General features: G+C 43.3%; 1 protein-coding gene across 2 annotated transcripts in view; it reads right to left on the bottom strand.

Moving 5' to 3' along the window:
- Nucleotides 1–875: 875 nt before the first annotated feature.
- Nucleotides 876–26,102, bottom strand: part of arid5b (AT-rich interaction domain 5B) — a 104,425-nt gene continuing 79,198 nt past the window's right edge. For both annotated transcript variants that reach the window (XM_017483732.3, XM_017483731.3), the window contains 4 exons: nt 22,048–22,100; nt 20,476–20,573; nt 6,945–7,140; nt 876–4,315 (listed from right to left, as the gene is read on the bottom strand). In XM_017483732.3, coding sequence (XP_017339221.1) covers nt 2,186–4,315; nt 6,945–7,140; nt 20,476–20,573; nt 22,048–22,100 — 2,477 coding nt within the window. In that variant the 3' untranslated portion in view covers nt 876–2,185. The remainder of the gene's footprint in view (nt 4,316–6,944; nt 7,141–20,475; nt 20,574–22,047; nt 22,101–26,102) is intronic.

Raw genomic sequence — 26,102 nt, 5'->3', positions numbered from 1 at the left:
CATTATACAGTATATCAAAACGCTCAGAATGTTTCTTAAAATGACGGCTTTTAATATTATCGCAGCATAGTTTATCCATTTAGTTTACACAGAAGCCCGAGAGAAGAGTTTTTCCATCACGTGGATCGTATGAAAATAATATCCACGGGTTTATTTTGCATTGATATTGCTTCTTTTCTCTCTCTCTCTCTCTCTCAGCGAATCTCACAGCCTTTTATCCGTGTTATACTGGACACGCAATTATGCCGTGTTTGAGATTCGACTTTATTCTTCGGAGAACCTCCGAGAGATCTCGCCGCATCTTTCGAGAACAACAAGCACATAGAAAAACACTAATATACATACGGTTTTCTAATTATTCATCGCAACGACGCACAATCTATCCCAGTGCGCACGCCAATTAGAGTGTGTTATTTGGGATCTTAGTAAATCAGGGCCTGTGTATAGATTAAAGGCAAGCTGTGCAAAGCAAAACAATCCTGGGTCGTTTTTCAGGCGGTTTTGACTGCAATTGTGCTTGAAAGGTACACCATGTTCATTAGGGATGCAGTACATAATTAGATAAAGTGTAGACATCTTCAACTTATAAAATGGTTTATTTCTCATTAAAAATGTTACATAGCAACCTTGAGTGCTACTCCAAACAGCTGGAGTAAATACATTTCTTGAACTTTTAAGTTTAATTTTCCCTACTAATACAGAAAGAAACAAACAAACAAACAAACAAACAAACAAAAAAAAAATCCTAAGAAGATTGTGTCACTTTCAAATTGTATTGGTACTTTTAATAAAGTCATTGTGCAAAGAAATTGTAACTTTTTTTTTTTTTTTTTTTAATGACAACCTTTTTTTGTTGTTGTTGTTGGGGGGGGGGGGGGGGGGGGGTGTTACACATTTTACACAGCTTTTACGAACTGATCGCTGCCGTAACACTTCTTTGCAGAATATTTGAAGCTAATTTTGACATCCACTGCTAAACGTCTTTCAAGGGTCCTTTTGTGTGTGCTTCAGTAAGTGCTCCTAAACCCCCCAACCCCCCCCCAAACACACCACCCCCACATCCCCGAGTGTAGCCTGGTATATCTCTGGTAAAACTCTTGAAAAGAATTGCTCTGAGTAAACTGTGATCACAAATGTGTATCTGCAAAGACAAAAGCCACTTTCTGACACCAAAGTAGTCCTGAAGCTTCATCCCGTCTTGAGCAAAGTGATCCGATCCCATTTCTAGAACTTGTGGTTCAGCGCAGTCAGAAATTACTGTAGCCAGTGAATATAATACAAAGTGTTTTTCAGTTAGCTAAGGTTATGTACAAGCACCTCGGTCCTACATTTGACAAACACATTCCACTTTGCCCTGGCGAATGGGTGGGAACTTTACTAAATGTGAGAAGAACTCAAGGGGATGCCAGCGGATGGGTGGTCAGAAAAGCGTGTGAAACCTAACTCACATTTTATTGTCAATGGTTAAGATTGTTTCAAGGAAAGCTTAGTTAGATTTATTTACATGTAGTTGTGTAATACAACCAACTGCAATGTTCAGGTCTCTTGTGGTTCTTGTAAATCGAGCAATATTCAGATCTTAGTAGTTTAACCCCCTGCAGGCTTGAAACACTAAGCTACCACACGGATACATTTAAAAAAAAAAAAAAAAGAAAAAAAAAAGAAAAGAAAAGAAAAGAAAAAAAAGAAAAGAATGCACAGTAAGGATTAATATGCAAACATACAATAGTTCACCAGGCAGCTTCTCCTGTAAATTTTGTCATCAATAGTGTTTCACATCAGAGTTCTACAGATTGATTGAAAAAGCATTACTGTGATTGCACTGATTTGTCACTTGTTTAGATCCACCGGACACTCAGATCTTCAGTGAGAGTTCCTGCTCTTCCATCGGTACATACCTTTGCCGAAGCAACATCATTGAAACTAGACAACTGATACCTGCAAACAGCGCTGTGCGAACAAGACACAATCAGCTCAGCTGGCCCATGTTCAAAGAAATGTGCAAATCATAAACTTGAGTGGCAAAAGGACAAATAACAGAAACACTGCTCCTAAAATAAAAGCATCTAATGCCGCTAGCTGTGTAGTCGATGGCATAGCCATGCTTATTGGGAATAGGGACCGTTTGGATTCGAGTCAGGAGTGTGGGCAAGGCCACTCTAGCTAGCGGAATGTCTGGTTCTTTTTAAGAGAGTTTGGTGCTAGGATGAACTGAGGAGAGCTGTGGGGGACTGAAAGCTGGCTGAGGATTGAGGGCTGTCATGGGGTAAAGGCCATGATGGAGAATGTCTCCATATGAAGTCCCCATTGGGTGCCTGTACAGGTGGGCTGGATTGGCCGCCTGGGCCAAGAACTGTCTCTGCATCATTATGGAATGGATGGCAAACTGGGGCATGAGTGGTGAGATGACAGCCTGGTTCTTCAAGTACTGCAGTGGATGCGAATAACCAGGGGGGGCATGAGGGCCCAGGCTGTCACACATTTCCTGAACCTGAGAAACAAATGCCCCAGGATACAGTCCTGGGAAGATGGAGGAGTGCATTGGGAACTTGTGTCCCTCAGCAGCATAGCTGTTGATGTGCACCGCGTGTGCCGGCTCAGCCGGCTTCATGGATTCATTGTCGGGCTCTGGGGTCCGCACTTTAACCGGGACATCTCTAGGCGTGGAGCAGTGCATGGGGGTCACAGCCCGAATCTTCTTCTCGGTTGGTCCATTCTCCAACTCCTCTAGATTACGTTTAAGGGGCCGTGCCGCACCAACATTCTGTGGGCTACTTTTGGTGCTTAGGATAGGCCGAGCCAGTTCGTCTATCTTGTAGCTAACTGTCTCTTCTCCTCGGCCACTGTGTGCTTTGAGCTGGGGTTCAACCACCTTTTTTGGAGTGGACACAGTCATAGGAGGAACACGACAGGCTCTGGGGTGATAGTCCAGGCTTGAACTTTGACTGCTACCTGCCTGAAAAAGAGGAGTGTTTTTAATGTCCTGCTGCATCATGGAATGTGAGAGGCTGCACAGAGATGAAGTGGAGTGGGGCAATTTGTGTGAAGAGGGTTTTGGGAGACTCAGATCTGTTGGTTGCTCCTCTGTGACCTTTTCACTAGGAGGGCCTTTCTCTTTTGGATTCAGACGGGGCGAGTAAGTCAGACTTCCACTGTCAGGATGCTGACTCTGAGGGAAACCATGTGCAGTTTCACAGTCCCGTGGGTAAGTCTCTCTGTTTAGGTACTTGGTTAGCTGTTCCTTGCTTAGATGGTGCTCTGCCTGTCGGTAGAGGCTGTGCAGGTGTGGTGAGGAGCAGAAATCACCCAGGAAACTTGGCACCTGCCCAGGGCGAGGTACCTCACTGGATTTCTCCACACTGGAATGAAGATTGGTTCTCACAATGTAGGGTTCTCCTGTAGGGCTGGGCTGTGAGTGGTGAAGAGGCTGACGCTGGGGTTGTTCAGAAGGGTATATCTCCCTCTCACCACACACCTCTCTATGCGAGGTTTCAATAGCAGGTCTTCTGTCCTCGCGAGGCTTGAAACTCTGAGCATGCTGGATGACAGACGGACGCTTGATCATCACACTTGCCTCACCTGTAGAGGAAGGGACCTGGGGTCCCGGTTGCTCAGAAGCGGTTTCTTCTGTACTACTGCTTGATGCCTTTTTGTTGACTAATGGGGGAGGTGGACCATAGGGGAAATTGCTGGCCAAGCCAGTGCCACTTACTTGTGACAGCATCTTCTTCTTAGCTAGGGGGGACATGATACCAGGGTTGCTCCTAGGATACAAGAGTGGATTGTAGCAGAAGCTCTCCTCCTTGGTGGGGAGTTCAGCCCTCTCTGTTGGGATCTCTGGTACGGAGAGGGAGTGCAGAGGTCTTTGTTTCAAGGTGGGTAGCACCATTCCTACATGGTTTTGGCTGTCTTTTACACCAGCCTGTTCTGTCTTTCCCAGGGAGTATGAAGGTGCCTTGTATTCTGCTCTCTCATGCTGCCACTGGTCCTGTGTGTAACAGTTGGGAAGGGGGTGGGAGTGCCGTAGTGGCATAGACGCAGCAATGGGGAACACTTCAGAGTCCTCAGATTTGAGTGGCATGCCATCCTGTGGAAGCGATGCATGTTTGATTGCTTCATGTGGACCACCATCCCAGGATTTCTTGAGCACTGGTTTCGTCTCCTCCTCCTGGAGAACCAGCTGCACGGCCCCATCCTCTGCGTTGGGACTCATTGCCTCGCCATCTATCCGGGATGAAACTTGGGACTGCTGTGCCTCTTGCTTCACCATCAGTTCTTCCTGAAGCTGTTCCTTGTCCTTTATGTCCTCTGCATCCTATAGACACAAATATGGATGGACACAGTTAGTACTGATCTGGGTACTACAGTAGCACACTCCAGCTACAGTGTGCACTTAATGCAAATACCACCATCAAAACTCTTACAAACGATCTCTTGGAAGAAGCCCTTCCAGGAAAACTTAGTTCAGCGCATTTCTGTGCTGCACCACAAATAACCCACACCAAGTTACAAATGGACAGCGTTGAACTCCTTGCAATAACATGAGTTGTATGAATTATTGAAAGCCAGTTGATATTACTATAATCTACAACAGAGCCTATACTTAATAACAGCTGGCCCTAGAGGATTCCCCTTCGAAAGGGAAACGAACGAAGAGAAAAAACAATCGCCCGCAGGCCATGTTGGACCAAATCAACCACCAAATCTTCTTATTTTGAGGATAAAATATGAAATCTATTCAGAGCAATGTAAGTGACATAACAGAGCTGCTTCTTTCAGACTTTCACATCCAATAGCAGTGCTATAATGTCAGCTGTGTTCCCCAGGCTAATATTTCTAAAGGAGCACACACATGCTAAAACACAAGCCCCACTCTTCCATTCCGTTCCAGTGTCAGTGGGGGAATAAAGGCATAAATGCTTGACCGCAGTCGGGTGAAATGCTGCCTCGTCTGTCTATTCACCTTACACGCCCTTGTTAAAATTGTAGGTCTTTGTGATGTAAAAAAAAAAAAAATGAAACCAAAATAAATCATGTCAGATCTTTACCACCTTATTGTGATATAGCAACCAACAAAAGTCAAGTGGAAAAACAAACAGAAATGCTTGCAAACGGTTGCATAAGTGTGTACATCCCTGAACTAATATTCCATTAAAGCATGTTTTACTTGTAATACAGCAATCCATCTTTTCAGGGTAAGAGTTTACCATTCTGTGCAAACTCTAGAGAATGTTGTGTGTGTGTGTGTGTGAAAATCCCAGTAGATCAGCAGTTTCTGAAATACTCAAACCACCCCATCCTGTGGGAACAACCATGCCGCTGTAAAAGTCACCGAGATCACATTTTTCCCTTATTCTGATGTTTGATATGAACATTAACTAAGGCTGTTGACCTGTTGACATGATTTTATGCATTGCTCTGCTGCTCTATGATTGGACAATTACACAAATGTGCAGGTGTGCCGGTTTTCCTAATAAAAGTGATGCGTATCGAGTGTATTGAGCACTGTAACGCTGAGGAACCGTGACCTGCAGGATCATTGAGTCTCTTGCCCTGGAGGCTATGTTCTGACATGCACTTAATACAATGTCAAATGGGGGTCTTACAGGCTAGCGACTAACAGCCCAGATTACACAGTTCTAATGGGGTGTGACTGCCTTTTGGCAGCGTATGTTTCAATCAAAAGCCCTGATTGTCTTTAGTAATGGAGGAAGTACTGCATTAACAGACAATGTTCTGATTCTTAAAAAAAGCAGCAGGCGTATATTTGTATTCAAATGGCATTCGAGCCGAGAGACAAATCCCAGCGTCTGCCTCTCAGAATTTCTGCTACATTTTAGATGTGTAACTTTGGTTGAAATATTAAACGTTGTTTTTTTTTTTTTGGTTTTTTTTTTTCCTTCCCCTCCCTGCCTTCTCCAGCCTTCTGAGCTGGCTCTGCCTCAAACACGGAATTCCATTTCATCTTCTCTCTTGTACAATGCACAATCAATTATCAGGAGAGGGCTTTTAAATTACACAACATTCCAGACAGATGAGCTAGGCATGCCACTGGAAAAACAGTCAGCCCCTACAACAGCTCTCTTTGTCTCCACACCACAGCCGATTACTCATTTCATGCACGGCAGAAATGAATATGTGCCGGGTAGCAGCGCTGAAATGTGTCGAAATATGACACTTCAAGAGAAAAATTCAAACAGCTCTTTCATCCCCTCTGTAATCATTTTGTTATCCGTGTGAAAATAGCAACACAATTTTTATTCCTCTTACAGACTGTCTCTCACTCCCACGTTTTTCTTTTCTTTTTTTTTTTATTTTTATACTTAGCAGGCATTTGGAAAACCACCATGGATGGATTTATTGGTTTTCAGGGATAATATAAGCCTGCAGTTTATACAAGGGCTCAGATATGGCATCAATGCACTTGGAAAGTAGTGGCCAATCGGATCTGCTGGCAGGAATTTCCAGCCTCGCCCTTCCTTCAGTTTTGCTCTCAGCACAATAGGTCTCGTCAATAACAGCATTATGGACATGATCTTTTCTACTTCACTTGATTTGTGAGGCTGAGAGCAGGCGAGAGCGAAAGCCTAGTGTTTCTCATGTCCGGGACAGGTTCACACAGAGAATATAACTGACTCAGGCAAAGCGTACAAATTGGTCTGGAGTCAGTGAGGCAGGGAAATACCCATTTTGATTTACCATGCTGTAGCACGGCACTCACTGCCTCCAGTTCGGCTTCAATAATTATGTTAAAAAAAAAAAAAACACATGCTGGTGACAGAGCGATTCTTACAGGCCTTTGACAACTTATTTGTTAAAGAGACAAAGGGCAGTCAGCCAGAAGTGCCTGGTCATGTTTTCCCCCTATTTCTTCTGCCATGTTGCATAAAGGAAAGTGTTGCTTTTGAGAAGCTCTGGGTTAAATGAAAGAACTGTTGACTGACCGGCTCGGGGACTTTAGCCGAGGCGTCCTTTTCGTTAAAGTCCTTTGGATTTTGCTCGTCTTTGTGGCGCTTTGTGGACGGCACCTTTGACTTGGTGCTCCCCTCCTGCACGCTGGCCTCTTGCTTTCGGGGCTTGATGGGAGGTAGTGGCTTGTCCTCCTCTCCTTTCGTATATCTCTCATAGGGCAAGATTAGCCTGCAGAGAGGGAAAGTGACAGAGATTAGCACTCCGGTCTAAATATCCCACGGACTGCTTTGCATTCTCTTTTACTACATTGAACAGCCCAATCTTTCTACAGCGGTTAACGTCGGACGTGTCCAGCGTAAAGACTGCGATTCAAAATTGAACAAGGACACGACGAAAGAGTGCTGTTCAGAACGTACTTGTGAATGAAAAGCTGTATTTAAATGCTGCTGGCTTCAGAGGTATGAACGCGTGGTTTATATAGAACACAAAAACAACGTTGCTGCTATAATATTAAGTCATTATTAAGCTTCCGGATCATTTTGGCATAGCAAAGCATGGGCTTGACAAACTGGTTTATTAACTATTAACTAAAACCTTTGTCTTGAACAGGCAGAAATGCACTTCTGCAAATATAATACCTGCTCTTCAGTCAGACTAATTTGCACATGCAATCCAAAGTAACTTTCAGTATTAGTAAATCACATAATGGATGCTAGATAATCCATTTGCCTCGACCCCACCTTGTAATCTGCACCCTTTTTTTTTTTTTTTGCATATTCATTACAGTAAACACACAAAACCTGACATGTGCTAGTATGCTCGTTTTATTTTTTCTCATGTTTTTTTTTTCCTTCTTCATTTTGTGGCATGTGTATTTAGCTAATAACGCAGGACCGATCCCTTGCACACTTCCCAATTAGCAAACGAACTGCATGTGACGTTGTTGATATGTAATTTGAGCATGCTGTGCTGATGTTAGCTAGATGTGTATGTGTGTGTGTGTGTGTGTGTGAGCTCTTTTAGCTACGTTCAAATGAAGCATGCAGACCAAATGGGAGATAAGATAAGATAAGATAAGATAAGATAAGATAAGATAAGATAATGCTTTATTCATCCCCAGATGAAGAGATGAACACACACGATCCTAATTAAAAGGGTTCATTTTTTCTGGTTGCAGTTGATGTCATGTGGCCTGCTTAATCCATATAAACCCAAACAGACACGATACAAGCATGACTAATGTTATAAATGCTGCTGAGTGACTTTATTGCTCTTTGTCTGAACATGAATTTAACACCTGGAGTCTCAGGCTGCTGCTTTACTCCGATTTCTGCTGATGCAGAAGCTTGACAAAGGGTCTGCTAATTGGAAAGGGTGATATTGCGTATATATATATATATATATATATATATATATATATATATATATATATATTACGGTGCTGTAATCTGCCACTTTGCTCATGTGGTTTGAAGTTTTTTATAATTTGGTTCAGTGTGTTTAATGAAATGAGTTGGGAACAGTCAGAGCAGCATGCAGCATTACAAATATCCACCCTTACGAACTCATCATTAAACTGCGTTTTCCATGTCATGAACTAGGTATGCCAAAGAGGAGCCAACAGAACCATATGCACTAAATATGCACCGTCTTAATTATTCTGAATCGTTTCTTTCCCCCGTCTTCTGTGATCGCTCGCCCGTTCCCTTTATCTCTTATTTCTTTTTGCTGTTTAATAATAAAAACAACAACAACAACAACAAAAAAATCTGCAAGGCACCTCCAGAGGAATTCGTTTCCGCTATTTCGCTCGGCCGGGTGTTTACTCGACAGCGGGCCGTCCAGGCCTCTCGGAGCTGGAGCACGGCCATAGTGAGCATGCTCAATCTGGGTCTGTATAGGGGAAGCATGTAGAAGAACTATGCTGGTTGGGGGTTTGGCTGCTGGCCAGCGGCAGAGCTAAGCAGGAGCCCAGAGGGAACATTAATCTTCAGATCCCATTACCAAAAGAGTTTAAACATGTTACAGCTGCTAAAACTGGAAAACGGCTCGCTCCACGTGGTCAAATCAAAATAACGAGCAGCTGCCAAATACCTGATTCCCACTGTAATGTTTCAGTTCATGTTTATATAATAAGGGTATAATAATGCGCACAATGACTTATCTTGTTTGCGGCTAATCCTCTGAAATCTTCCATACCCCCCTCCCATGCCCCCAAGTTCCCTGTGTGCGCGCTCTCCAAGCCGGCAGGTCTTATGATGGCCTGTTTTAGTTTGTGTAAAATGGCTAAAATTAGACTTGTGTTGACCTTATATTCCTCTGTTTTAAGGCTCCAGGGAATAATTGATATCAGATGTCACGGCTTCATTTGTGTATTTATATATGGGTTTTTTTTTTTTTTTATGTTTGAATGTTGAGATAAGAATGAAAAAGGCCCCTGCTCTTAAGCCAGTGAATAAATTCCGAATAAATTTCCTCACCACCAATCGTCCACGAAGCCATATATGGCTATTCCATGTTACAGTTCCCTTCCTCGATCATGTTACCGAAAATAAATAAGTAAGAAGATCTTTCGCTTGCACGTTAGGCCGTGGCATGTTAAAGAACGAAAAATATATGTTTTTTAAGCTGGTGACACGGTCCAATCTTGGAAATTTTTGGCAGCGAGACAGCTACATTTGATACAGGTAGTAAGTGGCATCATGCCGAGGACGGGAACTCTGCAATTAAATCTTCCTTTATAAGAATGAGGAGAAAGAGCACGCAAGGTGAAAGGCACAATGCGACAGAAATGAGAAATACAAATGAAATGGGCGTCGGTGGAAAAGGGCATGAAGCTGCCCGTGTTAAAATAAATAATAAATAATTTGTCGATTGTCGGAAAAAGGTTCATTTCTCTCAGAACGCAGGCTGCAGGAATCCATTTCACTGAGAAATAATGGTCCTGGTGTGAATTTTCGTCGGAGGAATGAAAATATCTTCGGGGGGAAAAAACGATTTCATTTACTTTTCTGAGAAACAGCCGGCGCAACAGGTCTTCCTCCTCCTTCTCCTCAGCCGTGCTTTCAACAACCTCCACCGTACCCCGAGTGACTGATTACACCTCCGAGCATGAGCTTAACCTAACGGTGATGTCAGGGCCTGCTAGCAGCGTTTGGAAAGGGGACGACATGCTGGATGAGTCTTCTTACAGTACAACAGCCTACGCTCGTCAGTCGACTACGATCGGCCTGCTACTTCAATAAAAGTCCTCTGATGCTGCGCGACTCCTTCCTGTATCGAAACAGGCTCTTGAGATTCCCTTCATTTTCAAATCCCCTACCGCTAAAATCAGACTTCTCCACTAGGAAGTGAGCATGACAGCTGAAGAAGTCTTACTGTAGCGGAGGGCACGGCGTGAATAAAAACCGATAACGGAAGATGAAGGTCGGCTGCAGCCGAGAAACCATCTGTAATCGCACTGCGCTAAGTTATTTTAGGGTCCTTCAATTTGGACACTCCGTCTGGCCGGGTTCATCTGCGGGACAGATAAACGTGCGGCGCTGCCGCAGGCCAGACTCAGGTGTTCCTACAACCTGGGCCAAGCAGCCGCTCCTGTGCCGTGATGCTTATTTAAGCAGGACAGCCTTTCTAATGTGCGCCAGCTTATCTGGGTTCCTCAATCTCCTCCTTTGTGAAAAAGAATACACTCGGGTTTAAGAGGTGAAGGACGGGAATGTTTCGGCTTGGATACCGAGTTACCGCTGATTAAACGGGGCTTTAATAAAGTCGGTCTGTGGTCACTAATGATCACCGGGTAGCAACGACCCAGCAGACGTGTCCATTCATATAAACAGTTTGCTCCTTCACTCCGGTAAATGTATGAGTATGACCATATGGAAAACATCTCGTCGGATCATATATTACCGTATACCGTATAAAAGTCCCGTTCTGTAATCAATGCAATATCATAACAGGAAAATTCATGCTCTCGAAGCTTAGACTATTTATTAGGCAGTGAAAGCGCCTACAAGGGTAAATAAATCAGCGTGACCAGAAGAGCAATTTGAGTCTACGTGTGAATACATCTTATTAGACAAGCAAATCGGGTACACGCGCATATTATAAAAGCAAATAAATATATTCATGGCCTTCGAATGATTGGTTTGACTACGTGGATTTCTCCAAATTGAATTAATCCTGCAAAGGGAATGATTTGTACAAAACAGTTCTCCATCATTAATTCAACATGTAATTACTTTAAGAATCGTGGCGAGAATAAAGGCCTCTTCATAACACTGACAGACGAGGGCATTGCCACAGAGATGGCGGAGAACCATGAACGAGCGCGCGTGCACTTGTGTGTGTGTGTACGCGTGCCCAACTCCACTGGGAGTGCTGCCGAGTGAGTAATAAGATTCTGTTGCAGCATATCTCCTGGTGGCCTCTAATCTGGCCTCTTACGTAACTCTCATTTCCATAGCAAGCAATCCAGGATCTTTTCGAAATAATCACGCTTGAGGAATACAATAATTACACAAAGTGGCACATTTACCCCCGCTGTCTCTGCTGCTGTTTACAGCTCTTGCTTTCTTGTCCCTGAGCCGAGGCGTCCCGAAAAGCCTCCAAAGGCCTCTCTGAAACAAGGAGGCCATTGAGAAAGCGCGAGTGTGAGCATCGACATGTTCGGTAGAACTTTATTCTTTTAAATTCGACAAACTCATTTGTTTTTGTTTTTTTTTTACTTTTTGCCAGCTCTTTTGTTCAGACCATACAAAACGTATTCTTCTGTAGTTTGTTCATTCATGTAATTTGTTCTTTGGTTGCTTAGTCCAAAGCTTCTCAACCTTTTGTACCTAAAGCACCCCCAAGCCTCCCCCATCATGTGGCATGCCCCCCACCCCCCTCCCCATTATGAATGAGACCAGGTATAATGATCTATTCTATATCAAATTTATCTATAGATAGATGGATTTTTTTCCCGCTTTTGCGTTTTTCTACATTTTAAATGACTTTTCATAACTTTTATGATTTTTAAAATGACTTTTATGAAACTATATAACGGACAGGTCTGGAACATGAATGATGAAAAACGTTTCTGAACACTGTGACTGCTTTGAACGAGAGAACTAGGCTGTGATAACGTGGACTATTTTACATGTAAAACATGTTGCATTACATTCGTCTTGCGTTCTAAAAACATTTGCATACGAATGATGTAAATTGGGACGAAGGGCGCGTCTCGTTATCCGTGACGTTGTTAAATGTTTTAAATAATAATTCAAATTAGATTTAAATCCTTTTTTGTTGCCAAAAAAAAGGCGCTAAAGGGGTCTGAAAAGTCGCTCGGTTGGCAGCACTGGTCTGCACTGACAGCTAGGTAAAAGACAGGATAAGCTCCGCCTCTCCCCAGCAACAAGAAAACACAGAGGGAGAGGGAACGCGGGGTTTTTCATTTATACACATTCTATTTAAAAAGCAATAAAATACACAGAGTACACAAACGATGCCCTGTCTGTCTTTTCTTCCTTGAAAACAATTTGCACCCCCCTTCCGATCTCCGCCCCTTTGGTTGAGACCCACTGGCTTAGTCTATTTATTTCTATTTCATGTGCGCCTTCTCAATCGCTGCTGATAACATGCATCACAAAGCACAATTAGACTTCTCACCAAGAGCAATCGCTTGACATGCTGTCACTGTTACTGCACGAATCTATAGTTTGTGCTGGAAAGAAATCAGCCCCAGCCTCTCCTTCATACCATTCTGTGTAGTATTACTTAAGACTATTGGTGGTGCTGTTGTTCTTCATTCTACAAAAGCGGGAAAGAAAAAAAACAAAAAACATCGACGTCCGCTTAGGCCATTTGTTAACGGCAAATAAAACTGTGGAAATTGAGCCTTATTATATCATGAAAAAAATTAAGCCGGGTTTCATTGTAATTCGTGCTTGTTTAATTCGATGTTTTCAATTCACTTAAAGCATCATTAAAAAGAATCATTCAAAATCACCCACCGGTGCTTATTACTAGCCGTGGGTACCGAGATGGCAGGAGGCCTTGGTGTTTGCTGCGCCCAGAAGCAGTACCGAGTTTAGTTCGGTGCTGCTCTTCTTGTGCGAGCGTCCACTTTTCAGTCCTCCTAGTATTTATTTATGAGCACCAGCCAAAAGCACATGAACTTGGCGGAAGTGAAAAACCTCAACAGTGCCAGTTAACAGAAAGAGATAGAACACTTGAGGTCAGATTCAAAAAGGGGAAGCCCACGCCTGACTAAATTCAGCCGCAGAAAAGCGCCGGCATGAAAAACGGCCCTGTTCGAAAATCCACATCGAACTATAAAGTAATGAGAGCGTGTTTTATTGTCTGTTTTGGTGCCGTTTTTGATTCACCACACGCCTATGTGAGAAAATATGACGGGGGGGGGTGAGGGAGTCGATCAGGCCAGAGGATGTGTTTCACTTCTCTGCATTACACAAAGACTTTAAAGTTACTAGCGTTCCACAATACTATTGGAGACAATATCTCTGCTCTTAGTGCGAGCTCGCACAATCAATACTGCTTGATGGCTTTATCTGACCCATTATGCAATTGTATCTAAGGATAAAAAACTAACCAAAAAACCCCCCCCCAAAAAAAGGATGTTGCCACGGTAACAAACAAATATTGAGCATCGACAGCAAAAACAGCAATTGTATCAAAAACGTTGCATGTAGGAGAAGGACTATAAACTTTAACAAGGATTATTACAATTTTAGTCATAGACCGTCATTAAAAATCTGTCTATTGGGAACATAATAATACACTGATCAGTATTCCTAACTGAACTCCTAGCATCGCTTGAGTCTCCGAGTCTGCCCTTTCGTCCTTTTGTGTCCTAATGGAAATAAATAAAAGGGCAAATACAGTCTGAGTCGATGCCAGATTACTCTTGCTCTTATCTCACTTCATCCTGATGCTGTGATTCTAACCCACGGGCACAAGATGGCACACTTTCCAGCTCTGACAGCACCTCAGGAACGAACATGAAAAGATGATAACCTCACGAGCTAATCAAAGTTTTTATTCAGGCTCGCACAAAAGGCAGCGAGCGAGTGAAAGAACAACGTCCCGCCCTCCCCGGTGTGCTCCAAGTCCCGCTATAATAATATCTGAGACAAATGGATGTGACACCAACAATTTCACTTTCCCATCCATCTCATCGTGGGCCTTCGGCTCCGAGAGAAGAAAATATGCTCGGGATCAGACGAGGCCGCGTAATAAAGAAGTTCAAACTCGCACGCAAAGAGAGGCTGTAATGACCGGCTGCTGAAGTGCCACAGCGTGTAAATCACGAGCGCGCAGTGAGGGAGGCATGGCAGTGCAGCAGGTTTGACTCAGATGCTAAATGGAAGTTAAACAAACGGCTGGAGGCCTGTGATTAAACGTAATGGAGAGAAGAGATGAGTGCCAAACCTGGGGTGGATGCAGTGGAGTTTGGGGATGCTTCGTTATAGAGAGTGAAAGATCCCAAAAGCGGCATTTTGGATCAAATCAAGCTGTCGAATTTCTCACTCAGTCTAAATTATTGCGCTGGTTTGGGGGGGGACAAAGCGGAGCAGCATGTTTCAATTAATAGCAGAGACAGGTGAGGGAAAAATGCTGTGTGTGTGTGTGTGTGTGTGTGTGAAACCAGACATTGTTCAACAAGCTCTGCTGGATGCCTGAAAGGTTTTGTAAGAAAGCTGACCCTTGTACTAATCTACATTCTTACAGCTAAACTGATAAACCGATGAAGGAATACCAAGGCTGACTAGTTTTGTTTTGGGTTTTTTTTCATTCCTGGCTTTTAGACCTAAAATGACCTCATTCTCTCCCTCAAGGTCCAAACTCATTAACTTCCAAAAGCCAACTTCAATTATGCTGCCTGGCAAAACTAATTCGCAACGAGCACCGAGTTCTCGGACTGTACGCCCTACATGTTCAGAAATTCTCAGCAGCGAGATATTTCGCTGCTTGGACCCCGTCCAAACGAGAGCCGGATTCTTTAGCGATGATTTAAACGCGAGGCTTTTGCTTACTTTGTTTCTAATTTTTTTTTTGTTGTTTTGTTGCCTCGGTTCCTTTGAAAGTACTGGTTCCTTCAGCCCAAAACAAACATGTTTCATGCTGCCTCTCTCTCTCGGTGCCTCTCTGAGGCTAATCCAAAGTGATAAATCCGCATAAATAAGATCTCAGATGAGTATGAAACTACATCAATAGCACGGTTCCTAATGAAGAAAGGGGGGGAGGGAAGAAAAAAAAAAAAAATCCCTGCTCCAAAACAAAGCCTTGAAAAGAGTCGTCCTTTCTCATCTCGTGCGCTTTATAAATAGCCGAGGAACCTGAGCGCGAGGCGGCGCACCTATGAAAGCAAAGGCTAACCTTTGTAAATGTTTAATATGGGTCAGTCACACATCCTTGGGCAGAGTGAATAAGGAAATCCATTACAGCTGCTACGCAAACCTAGACGACACCTTGATGGAGCTCGCAGCCTGTAAATAGCTGAGTCGACAGATTTACCCTGATGATTGGCACGGATGTTACGGCGAGGATAAAAAAATAAAACGCACGGCGCAAACGTTATCTATAATCGAGGATCGTTCCTGACGTAATTAGTTCAAACTCGAGCTGCCGCTATAAATCAGACACTTTTGTCTGGCGAAACAATAGACGTGATGGCGTCTTACTAGGGCAAATGAGCCTGTAAATCTCTGTGCAAACGCCGACGCTAAAATAATTAGATCAATCAGGGATTTAATTAGGATTTGTCAGCTTCAAAACACCCAGCGTGTCAACCAGACTCCTTTCCGTTAGGTACGTTTCATCAAGGATGTAAATGCAGATACGGAGATAAAACGCACACGGGACGACTATGAATATCCATCCGGGCGAATCCCTGGGATTTCGGTGCGACGGCGGTGAGGGCGGAGGATTACGTATAGAAAAGCTGGACGCGCTGCGGAACGGCTGCGTAGGATAATCCGTCCGATATTGCGATTGTTTACTGCAGCCAGCCGTCTCTGACCTCTTCAGGGACACAAACAGCTGATGTAATGCCCAGTGGAAACGGTACTAGTCCAAAGACACGCCATTAAAATTTGCTTAAAGGGCCTTGCATTAAAAGCTGTCATCCTGGCTATAGTTTCAAGGAAGCGATCCGTGAAGCGTGGCTCGTTCGAATCGAGAGCAAACATTAATTCCAAAGAGGAAAGAAAAATCAATAAAGCGCCAGGAGGAACTGATGTGTTTCTTTTTTGCACCCCCCCCCTCTCTCCACACCCCCCCCCCCCCCCCTCCTGGGAAACCCACAATACACTTTATCATGCAGCAGATTAACTTTATTCTCTCTCTCTCTCTCTCTTTTTTTTCAGTTGATCTTTCTAAATGAACATCCAAATAATGTAATAAGGTTATGTAAATCTGCAATCTTTATGCAAAGCAAAGAACAAATCCTTTGCAGGCTAATTAGAGAACAGAGGATGCAAATACAGTGCCTTTAACAAGGGATTTACATGCTGCAATATAAGCATCGAAGTCGCAAGATAAGGAGCGGGGAATGCGGTTATCTGCAGAGCGGAAGTCACGGGCGGCCCGTTTCTGGAACAGCGATCTCCCTGGGAGGAGGAGGAGGAGGATTAAATAAATAAGCGCGGCCTGATTGATCAGTGCCACTGACCTATATAATTAAAAAGCAGCGGGAAGGGAGGGAGGAATGCCGCAGTCTCTCTCAAGGTTATTCATGTCGTTTTTATGACCCAATTTGCAATCTATGTTTCTTTCTTCCTCTTTTATCCTGCCCTCCTCTCTTCTTCAATTCGCCAGACGGTTAAAGAGATGATGGCGCTAAATAAATATCATTAGGAACGGTTCTACTCTGATCACCAGGGCTGTACAGGATGTTAAATATTGATTTGCAGCGTTTGTGCTTGGAGCCGTTTTAGTGGCCTAAATGGAAACGCCTCCACTGGGATCATGTGTGAAACGGACAAACGTACCCTAGATTACATTTTAAACATGAGCAACGCAAGTATCTCTCTTCCTCCTCCTCCTCCTCCTCCTCGCAATTTCTAACTTTGGTACTGTGTGACCTTACCTCAAGCCACAGAACAAAGTGAACATTTAGCCCGGCGCCCTTCACCGAAAAACAACGACAAGAACACACTAAATACTTAACAGAGAACTTTCTGAACAAGACTGAGCGACTGAAACGAAATATCCAACATCAAGGCGTGCTTAAGGTCCGTGGTCATTTTATTTTCATGTCAGTAACAAAAAACCAACACGAACGCTTCTTTGATTATTGCTTCAAGGCACGAGAAATGAAAAACAAGTCCTTTCATTTAGATTAGAATTAATAGCAGATGCAAAATTTCTAATGATATTTGTGCTTCTTTTCCTTCTTTGTAAAACAAAATAAAAAAAAGAAAATGGTAAACAAACTAAAACGGAAGGTTTTCCCTGAAACCTGTGGTCGTGGACTCACTCGCCTATATGACTCTTACCGTTATTTAACTTTAGGAATTTAGGCTTTGCGACTGTATTCCGTGATGATTATAGACGTGGCGAGAACGGGAGGAGAATATCTGCGCGAATGTGCGTTACAGAGTCGGCGGAAATGTAAAAAAATTGTTTTATTTTTATCAAATTAAAACATTCTCCCTGATTTTAGCCGTGTCCGGTTCACACCCATTCGGGCAGCTCTCCCCTGTCACGCGACAGCCACCGACCAGCGGGCGAAGGCTAACACGGGCTTCCTCCAAGCCGACCGCATCTTCTCGACCGGGCGCTCGTGCGATGTCGGGGGCGGAGTAACGGACTCAGAGGACAGCGCTATCCACCCGTTTCTGCATGCGTGACCTCACAGACGCCCATGATTGGCTGGTGGCACTGTGATTGATAAGGGAGAGAGGTTACGCCAACCCTCCATGACAGCGCGGCCGATTTTGCTCTCTTGGGCTCGTCGGGAATCTCACTATGATAGCGCGAACGTTTTTGTTACCTCCTTGGAAGCGTTTCGGGTCGTTTTACCACGAAATACAGGACAAAACGATGGTTTCAGTTAGTCACGTACATTCTATCTCTGATTCGGTTCCTATCAGGAGGATCCCCACAACATGTACAAACCACAAACCGCAAGACGTGAGGAATGAACATGACGAAATGTGCTATTATAAGGGAAAAAATGGTATGGTGTGATGTAGCACAATGCAACGTGGATTTTATGCAGCGGGTTTTATTCCTTTTACACCACAGCAACTTTCCGACAATTATTTATTAATTAGAGAACGACATCGACATTTTTTACTCGTATATCGTTACATAATGATAATGAGTCCTTATTGGTCACATATACATTACAGTACAGTGAAATGCTTTTTTCTTTGCGTCTCCCAGCACGTTAGGAGGTTGGGGTCAGAGCGCAGGGTCAGCCACGATAGGGCACCCCTGGAGTAGACGGCTTTGCTCTTGCTCAAGGGCCCAAGACTGGCAGCTTGAACCCCCGACCTTCCGATCAGTAACCCAGAGCCTTAACCGTCAAGCCACCACTTCCCACAACATGTAATATCGTGGAACGTCTGCAAAACTAGTACCAGTTCTCGTGATCACTTATATTCCATCATTCTCTCACCAGCCTCTCTTTTTCTCTGTTGGAAAACCCTAAAGTTACAGCTTGATCTATGAGTGCTACAAAGCGCTGATAGTGGACGATTCAAATTGAAAACTTGGAGAAAACTTGACCATACCAACGATCACCCACATTTATTATCCATTTCTATGAACCCACCATACAAGTCCCTGGGTAAGACGTAACGACAGAAACGATAACGCACTAGAACGGACGCATTGATATAAACCCGTGATTCGCTGGGATGGCCTTCTAACCAATCACAGCTGAGAATTCAACTGCGATAATAAGGTTGATTTTGCCACTAATTGAAATGAATAGAAAACATATCCTTATTGCAAAATACACGGCACAACTGTGTCGCTAATTAACAAGAGTGTGTCCTGAATGAATGAGACGGAACAAGACGGTTAAAGAGCTAAAAGAGCATGACGGTTAAGAGCTGCTTCGGTTCAGCTCAAAAGCGGAGCGCTTTCTGCAGAACAATGCGCTCGTCCCGCGATGAGAACCTGAACACTTTCCTTGGGCAGAACGGCGTTTCGGTCTGTGACTAAAGGATAAAACAGCTTAACAGCCGGGCAAATTAATCCGGTTAATTACTCTCATGCACAAGTAGACATACGAGCACGTTGCCTCACATTTGGTCAAGGATGGGCTTTGGGCAGAGTGTTATTCACTGAGCACTATGATATCATACACATATATTGATTGAGCGCTGGGTTGAGAGCAGTGGGCCCGAGGTGAGAACCCACTCGTCTGACCTCGACTCTCAGCTCCCTCGAAGCACCGGCAGCAAACACAGACTTCTCACAAACATTAAAGGTCGCGTTGGATTGCTTTTCAAATAACTGAAAGAAGCTTACGCACTGATCCGTGCACAAACTGATTGTGAGTGCAGTACGCGATACGAGTACTTGAAGAGAGACCCAACTCTGGACGTTTTACAGACTCCTTTCCCTATATGGAGTCACATTAAGTTAAGTTTGGAATGATTAGGATTTAAATCTCCTTGCGCTGTCTGTTCGCCATTGACGTGATTCTCTGATTACGTCAGCACACATCTCAAATCTTCGATCGAGTCAAGTACACACTAAAAAAGAAAATGACAGCGGGTGTAAAAAGCCAGTTCTGCGGCTGTATTCACAAAGAGTCTTATGGCTAACAGTGAAGAATCCTCATCCCCCCCCAAAAGAGTAACACGAACAAGCCTAAACATCTGTTTCATATATTTAATGACGACAAACTTTAAACACGGCTAAAAATCATATCTTAGAAAGTGAAGTGAAGTGATATTTCATATTATGAGATCATCATAAATAAAATATCGGATTATTTGGCCTGTTTTCGATGCTTTTACACATTTCTTATTCTATGGGCAGATACACTCACTGTAGGCACAAAAGTATGTGGACACCTGACCATCACGCCCATATGTGGTTCTTCCCCAAACTGCTGCCACAAAGTTGGAAGAACACAATTAGCATGACGATTTCCCTCCACTGGAACTAAGACGCCCAAATTTGTTTCAGCATGGACCTCGCTTGAAGTCACGGTGTGCCAAGGTTGGAGTGGAAGAACTCGAGTGTCCTGCACAGAGCCCTGACCTCAACCCCACTGAACACGTCTGGGATGAACTGGAATGCCGAATGAACCTCAGGCCTCTTCACCTGACATCTGACCTCTGAATGAGCACAAATCCCCCACAGCCACGCTCCAAAATCCAGTGCAAAGCCTTCCCAGAAGAGTGGAGGAGTTTTTATATAGTTTTTATTATAACAGCAAAAGGGGGACTAAATCTGGATTGGGATGTTCAACAAGCACATGAGTGTGATGCTCAGGCGTCCACAAACTTTTTGACATAGTGTCTTCTTTCTAGAACAAAATTTGAATTTATATATATATATATATATATAAAAGCATGACCAGTGAATGAGCCGTACCTCTCGTAGTGTCTCCGTGTACACGTGGCGGCGCTGGTGCTTCCTGGGTTTCCACCCAACTCGTCGTATACATTTTTCCACTGTCGGCGGGCTGTGATCTGGCAAACGACACGACGAGCGAGAAAGACGTTTAACATGATTAGTACACAATCACATAAGCGCTAACATGCTTGTTATACGTCTGCGTCTAAGTCCAACTAAGACTCGGAGACAAACTGGATCGATTGGACTTGTCTCTCGTTCAGTCACCTCTTTAACGCAGGTCATCTATGACTAACAGCATGACTAGACCGCTCGAGTTTGAGTGCTATGTACCAAACTTCATAAACATGGTCGTCATAATCACTGCGCATCGTAATGATATTCATGAGAGACCTTCAGAGCGAAGGTTTGCTGGTTGCTAATGGAAGCCGTTCTGCCTAAAAGTACATGCTTCATGAATATTAAGCTACATGCTACACTACGGCATTTCACATAGTTACCGTAGACAGCTGTATATGCTTGTATACACTATTCTATTAGTGTCCATGATGGAATATCTGCCAATTATATGAAAAAACAAGTCCATATTTCACAGTTACAACATCAATGACTCATCATTATATGGGGTAATATACTAATATACAGGTAGCGTGCTGTTCGTATAACAAGTGGCGTGCAGTTATTACAGCAGGAGACATCACTGGCCTAATATCCTTGGACTGTTTTGTTCTGACGCACGGACATTCACATCAGTGCACTTCATTACACTAATGGAGTTGTGCTCCAGCTCAGTATTCCTCGGAGCTGGCTACTAAACCTCCGAACGAGAGCTTCCTCGAATTTACAATCATTTCATTACGGAACATACACAAAGCAGTGTATTTCCTGTGCCTCGAAGACAAGCCTCCTGTAGTATTGATAAGTTAGATAAAAAGCCTCCTGTGAGAGCGAGAATGAGAGAAAGAGGCGGGGGGGGGGGGGGGGGGGGGGGGGGGGGGGGGGGGGGGGGGGGGGGGGGGGGGGGGGGGAAGAGGCCTCGAGTGGCTTCCTGTTCGCTCCTTGTCCAAACAACTCGGCCACCTTTCTTGCTTCTCTTTCCTCTGCGCCGACAAACAAAACAAAACCAAAAAAAACCAAAAAAAAACGGCACTCGGCATTGCTGAGAATCTTGCGGAAACCATTTCTGACTGAATGTAAAATGTTCTGGCCACGTTATTGCTGCGCGGATGTTAGATGCGCTGCCAAACAAATTCTCTGTTTGCTGGTCTTGGAGTAATAACCCCCCTTAAGAGGCTCAATATGTGCACCGAACAGGCCTGACCAATTTCCTCTCCGGCAAAAAGACTTACACATGTTTTTTTACTTGTACGTTTTCCTTTTTTTTTTTTTTTTTACCAAAAAAAAAAAAAGAGAGCCTTCAGTGAGTCACTCAAGCCAAAACGTAGAGCCGAGACAGGGCTCAAACTTAGTAAAAACACGTGTTCCGTGGCAGGCTGAGAAATTTGCAAAATCCTCCTGCCTGTTTCTCCTGCTGAAACACTGCTGCCAGAGGGACTATAAAACCTCCGAGCGGATGGTGTACACGCTTACCAGCTCGTATCCTCCCAGCTTCTGAGCAGCCTGAAACATCGTCCAAAGGTTTACTGCGAGAAGGACAATAAGAACATGGATCAATACCACAGGAAAGAAGAAACAGCCACAGTAACACACTCTTTCCCATCGAGCACGATAAGGATGGAAACATTACTCAAAGCGCTCGCTCACAATCCATCCTCGGTTATTAAATTTGATTTCATTTTTTTTTTTTTTTTTTTTAAACAGGGGGTCTCTCAGGAAAACAGAGAAGAGATGAAACTAAATAAATACGTAGCACTTGTACAAATGAACTCGAGCAAAAATTAGCGAGACTATTGCTGCTAGGAAGATTAATCAATCAGGATTCAATCTCCACACACACACACACACACACAAAGCCCACTGCCTTCATCAGAGCAGCCTTCTCCTACGCCCATATCTGGCTATATTGATTTTCACCTCCTCCCTAGCAGCTATTTCAGATGGACTTGCAGGATTACGCCGCCTGTTCTTTTTTTAGGCCTGTGAATGACAAGCCCACAGCTTAGAGCGCTGTGAACTGAGGCTTTTATGCATCGGCAATATATCTCTCGCTCTCGCGCACGCACACACAAATGCACACTCTCGCTTGTAAACGCTGTGTGAGCTCTTTAATATTTGATCTGAACATGCAAGATAAAGCTTGTGTTTGTATAAATGCAGGTATTATGTGTACGTGTAACATTGCACCATTATATATATATATATATATATATATATATATATATATATATATATATATACACACACATATATATTCTGTTTCTGTTTGTCAACATAATGTAAGGAATAAACCATTCGAGGGTGTGCGGTTAAAGGAAAATAATCAGCGACTAAGCGGTTTGATGCAGGTTGACACAATCAGGAGTTACTCTAACCACTCCAGAGTCGATTATTTCCTTATAACAGCGAGTCCTGGAGTGTTTTATTCTTCTTGATCCGTGACAATCGGCCAAGCGTACATTTTTTACAGACAGTTCTATTAATAAAACGACGTCATACTTTTATCAGTCTATAACTTACATTTAATGTAGTGAAAGGTCGGCCAAACAAGTTAGTTCCTGTTATCACTTACGTTCTAGCAGCTATAAACAGTTGCTCCCTCACCAGTCTCTCCTTTTTTTCTCTCTTGAAGTTAATAAGACAAAAAAAAAAAACAAACAAACAAAAAAAAAACAAAAAAAAAACAACGCAGCTTATCACGTTACCTAGAAACCACATAATCCTCCGTCCTGAAAACTTTTCCATGTTTGGGGGTGGGGGGGGGGAGGGGGGTGGGGGGGGATAGATGAATACAAAGTCTCCTTCTATATGTTAAATGTTCAACTAATGTCTCTTTACACAAAGCCATGTATTTATTATTAGACTTAGATGATGTGGAAGTCTCTATGTATTTGCTGTTACTATAGAAACGACAATGTATTAGAACGGGCGCGTTAATATAAACCTTGCAGTCGGGTACTACCGTCAGAGCTGCTCTTCTAGAAAATTCCACGCTTATACTGGCTTTCACTTCGGCAACTGCTTGCATTCTTCCCCACTAACTTCCATACTAAGATTAGCAGCTGGCGATTCTTCTACTAACATTTGAAATGAATTCTGCATATATCCTATTGAATAATCGTGCGTCAAGGTCGAAGTTCTGGAGCTCGGATTTACTTTCTCATGTTTCGAACTGCACGCTGTTGATAGGCCGTGTTTGCTTATTTGTGTTCCTTCCAGGCACAAAAGAAAATCTAATTATAATGCTAATATTTGCTCAGGAGTGATAACTAATACTTCCCAGAATACGGAACGCTAACTCGTCTTCAAATGCTGCATGTTCTCTGCTCTCTGTGATTTGAACCGATCCCCATCTGAGTTGTAATTCATCTCCCCCCCCCCCCCCCCCCCCCCCCCCCCCCCCCCCCCCCCCCCCCCCGTCCTGTGCTAGATTAAAAATAAATAAATAAATAATAAAGGGAACATCTTATTCTTGAGTTGATTTTAGTGGCTGGGAGGTTTGTGGGGAGAAGAAACCAAAAACAAACCACACACACACACACACACACACACAGGGATTTGTGTCTTTGGATTCGTATTCAGTAATGTCAACAATAAAAAGTGCCTTGGTGTACAGTTGAAATAATACGTGCAACACTGTGAATGAGTTACTGATGTCTATTTACAGCACACAGATTAACAGAAGTATTGTTTTCTTTAGTGCAGGAGAGGAGAAAAATGTGCATTTTTTGGCGTTCCAAGCCTTTCTATAGGTATATGACATGAGCTGCTTGTCGATTCGGGTCACACGTGGTACGCGCTTATCCATATTCATGGGCTGGAGCGCCGTGGCACTGATGACTGCACTAAAATCAAGAGGGAAATTGAAGAAGAATATTAGCATTTTCACTTTGAGCATTTAGATAACGATGGGTGCGTTTGTGTGCTGTTTAGGGTTTGGATTCGACGCTGAACTACTTGCCTATTCGCGTCATGCGTGCTGATCAGGGAAGCTGTAGGCAGCAAATTAGAAAGGGCACAGCTGACTAACACTAATTGTCTCCACACTTTCTTGAGTTATACCGACCTACTTTTCAACGCGGCTTAGCGGATCAGAACTTTTCTTGTTCTTCAAAAGGAGCGTGTGTGGTCTCTGCTGAGGGAAGGGTTGTCTCAGGGAATACCGCATTATAAATTTATTCCAAAGCGGATGGACATGTCTAGTGTCTATCTCAGTCCTGATCAGATTTGATATTAAATCTATACTTTTTTTTTTTTTGAAATCTTGCATTAATATAGGATAATGAAACCGACATACAAAAGCCTTTATAGATATACATATAACTAAAAAAAAAAAAACTTTCTATGAAGGTTGTGTTTATAATGAACTGTGAATTCATTCGTATCACGTTATAATGCGTTCATAACGTTATAATTAGTTATGAAATAACTAACAGGGGGCAGGGGTGGCTTGGCGGTTAAGGCTCTGGGTTACTGATCGGAAGGTCGGGGGTTCAAGCCATGGCGCTTCCAAGCTGCCACTGTTGGGCCCTTGAACAAGGCCCCTAACGCTCTCTGCTCCAGGGACGCTGTATCATGGCTGACCCTGCGCTCTGCATTTCACTGCGCTGTGACCGATAATGACTCATTTTCATTATCGTTAAATGCTTGACACTTTATAGCCATCCTCACTATGCGCTATAGATTGTCAGCATGTCACAGTGGTCATTATATTCACTGTCATTATATCACTAATACCAAAGAAAATCAGTCCCAGTAGTTTTGTTTTGAATAAACGGAAAGTTCCAGAGCGCTTATCAGGAAATCATACCGCAAAACGTTTCAGCAAATCTAGTGTTCGTCTCTGTATATTAGCAATATAAACCAATACAAGTCCCACTGATTTAATAAACGTTTACGTCTAAAATATGCGTCACTTTACTTAGAGCCCACAAATATGCCTTGTAAGCTATTACAGTCATGTAAAAATAAATAATTAATAAATAAATAAGTAAGTACACCCCATGGAAATGGTTGGCTTTTTTGACATATTTGGACAAGCAAACCTTTGAACATCTTTGTGCTTATAAATAAAGTTTATATACTTGAACAAAACTGCAAGGAAACGTAGCTTTTTCAATCATTTATTCAACAGAAATATCAATAGATGATATTCTTCTGTGGAAAAAGTAAGTACACCCTCTGCCTCAGAAGCTAGCTAGTATTTTCTCCTTTAGCAGAAATAACTTCTTGAAGGCGTTCTGCATAATTGTCCACCGGTCTCTGACATCGGCTTTCTGGAATTTCTGACCACTCTTCCATGCAGTATTCTTTCAGTTGCAAGATGTTTGAGGGTTTTCTTGCATGTACTGTCCGTTTCAAATCCCCACACAACATTTCAATGGGATTCAAATCCGGGCTTTCACTAGGCTATTCAACAACCCTCTATTTCTTCTTTCTGAGACATTCCTTGGTGGATTTGCTAGTGTGCTTAGCATCACTATCCTGTTGAAAGGCCCGCTTTCAGTTCAACCTCAACTTTCGGACAG

Source organism: Ictalurus punctatus, chromosome 13 (genome assembly GCF_001660625.3).
Source record: "Ictalurus punctatus breed USDA103 chromosome 13, Coco_2.0, whole genome shotgun sequence".
Taxonomy (NCBI): domain Eukaryota; kingdom Metazoa; phylum Chordata; class Actinopteri; order Siluriformes; family Ictaluridae; genus Ictalurus; species Ictalurus punctatus.
This window is presented reverse-complemented; position numbering and strand designations above follow the sequence as displayed.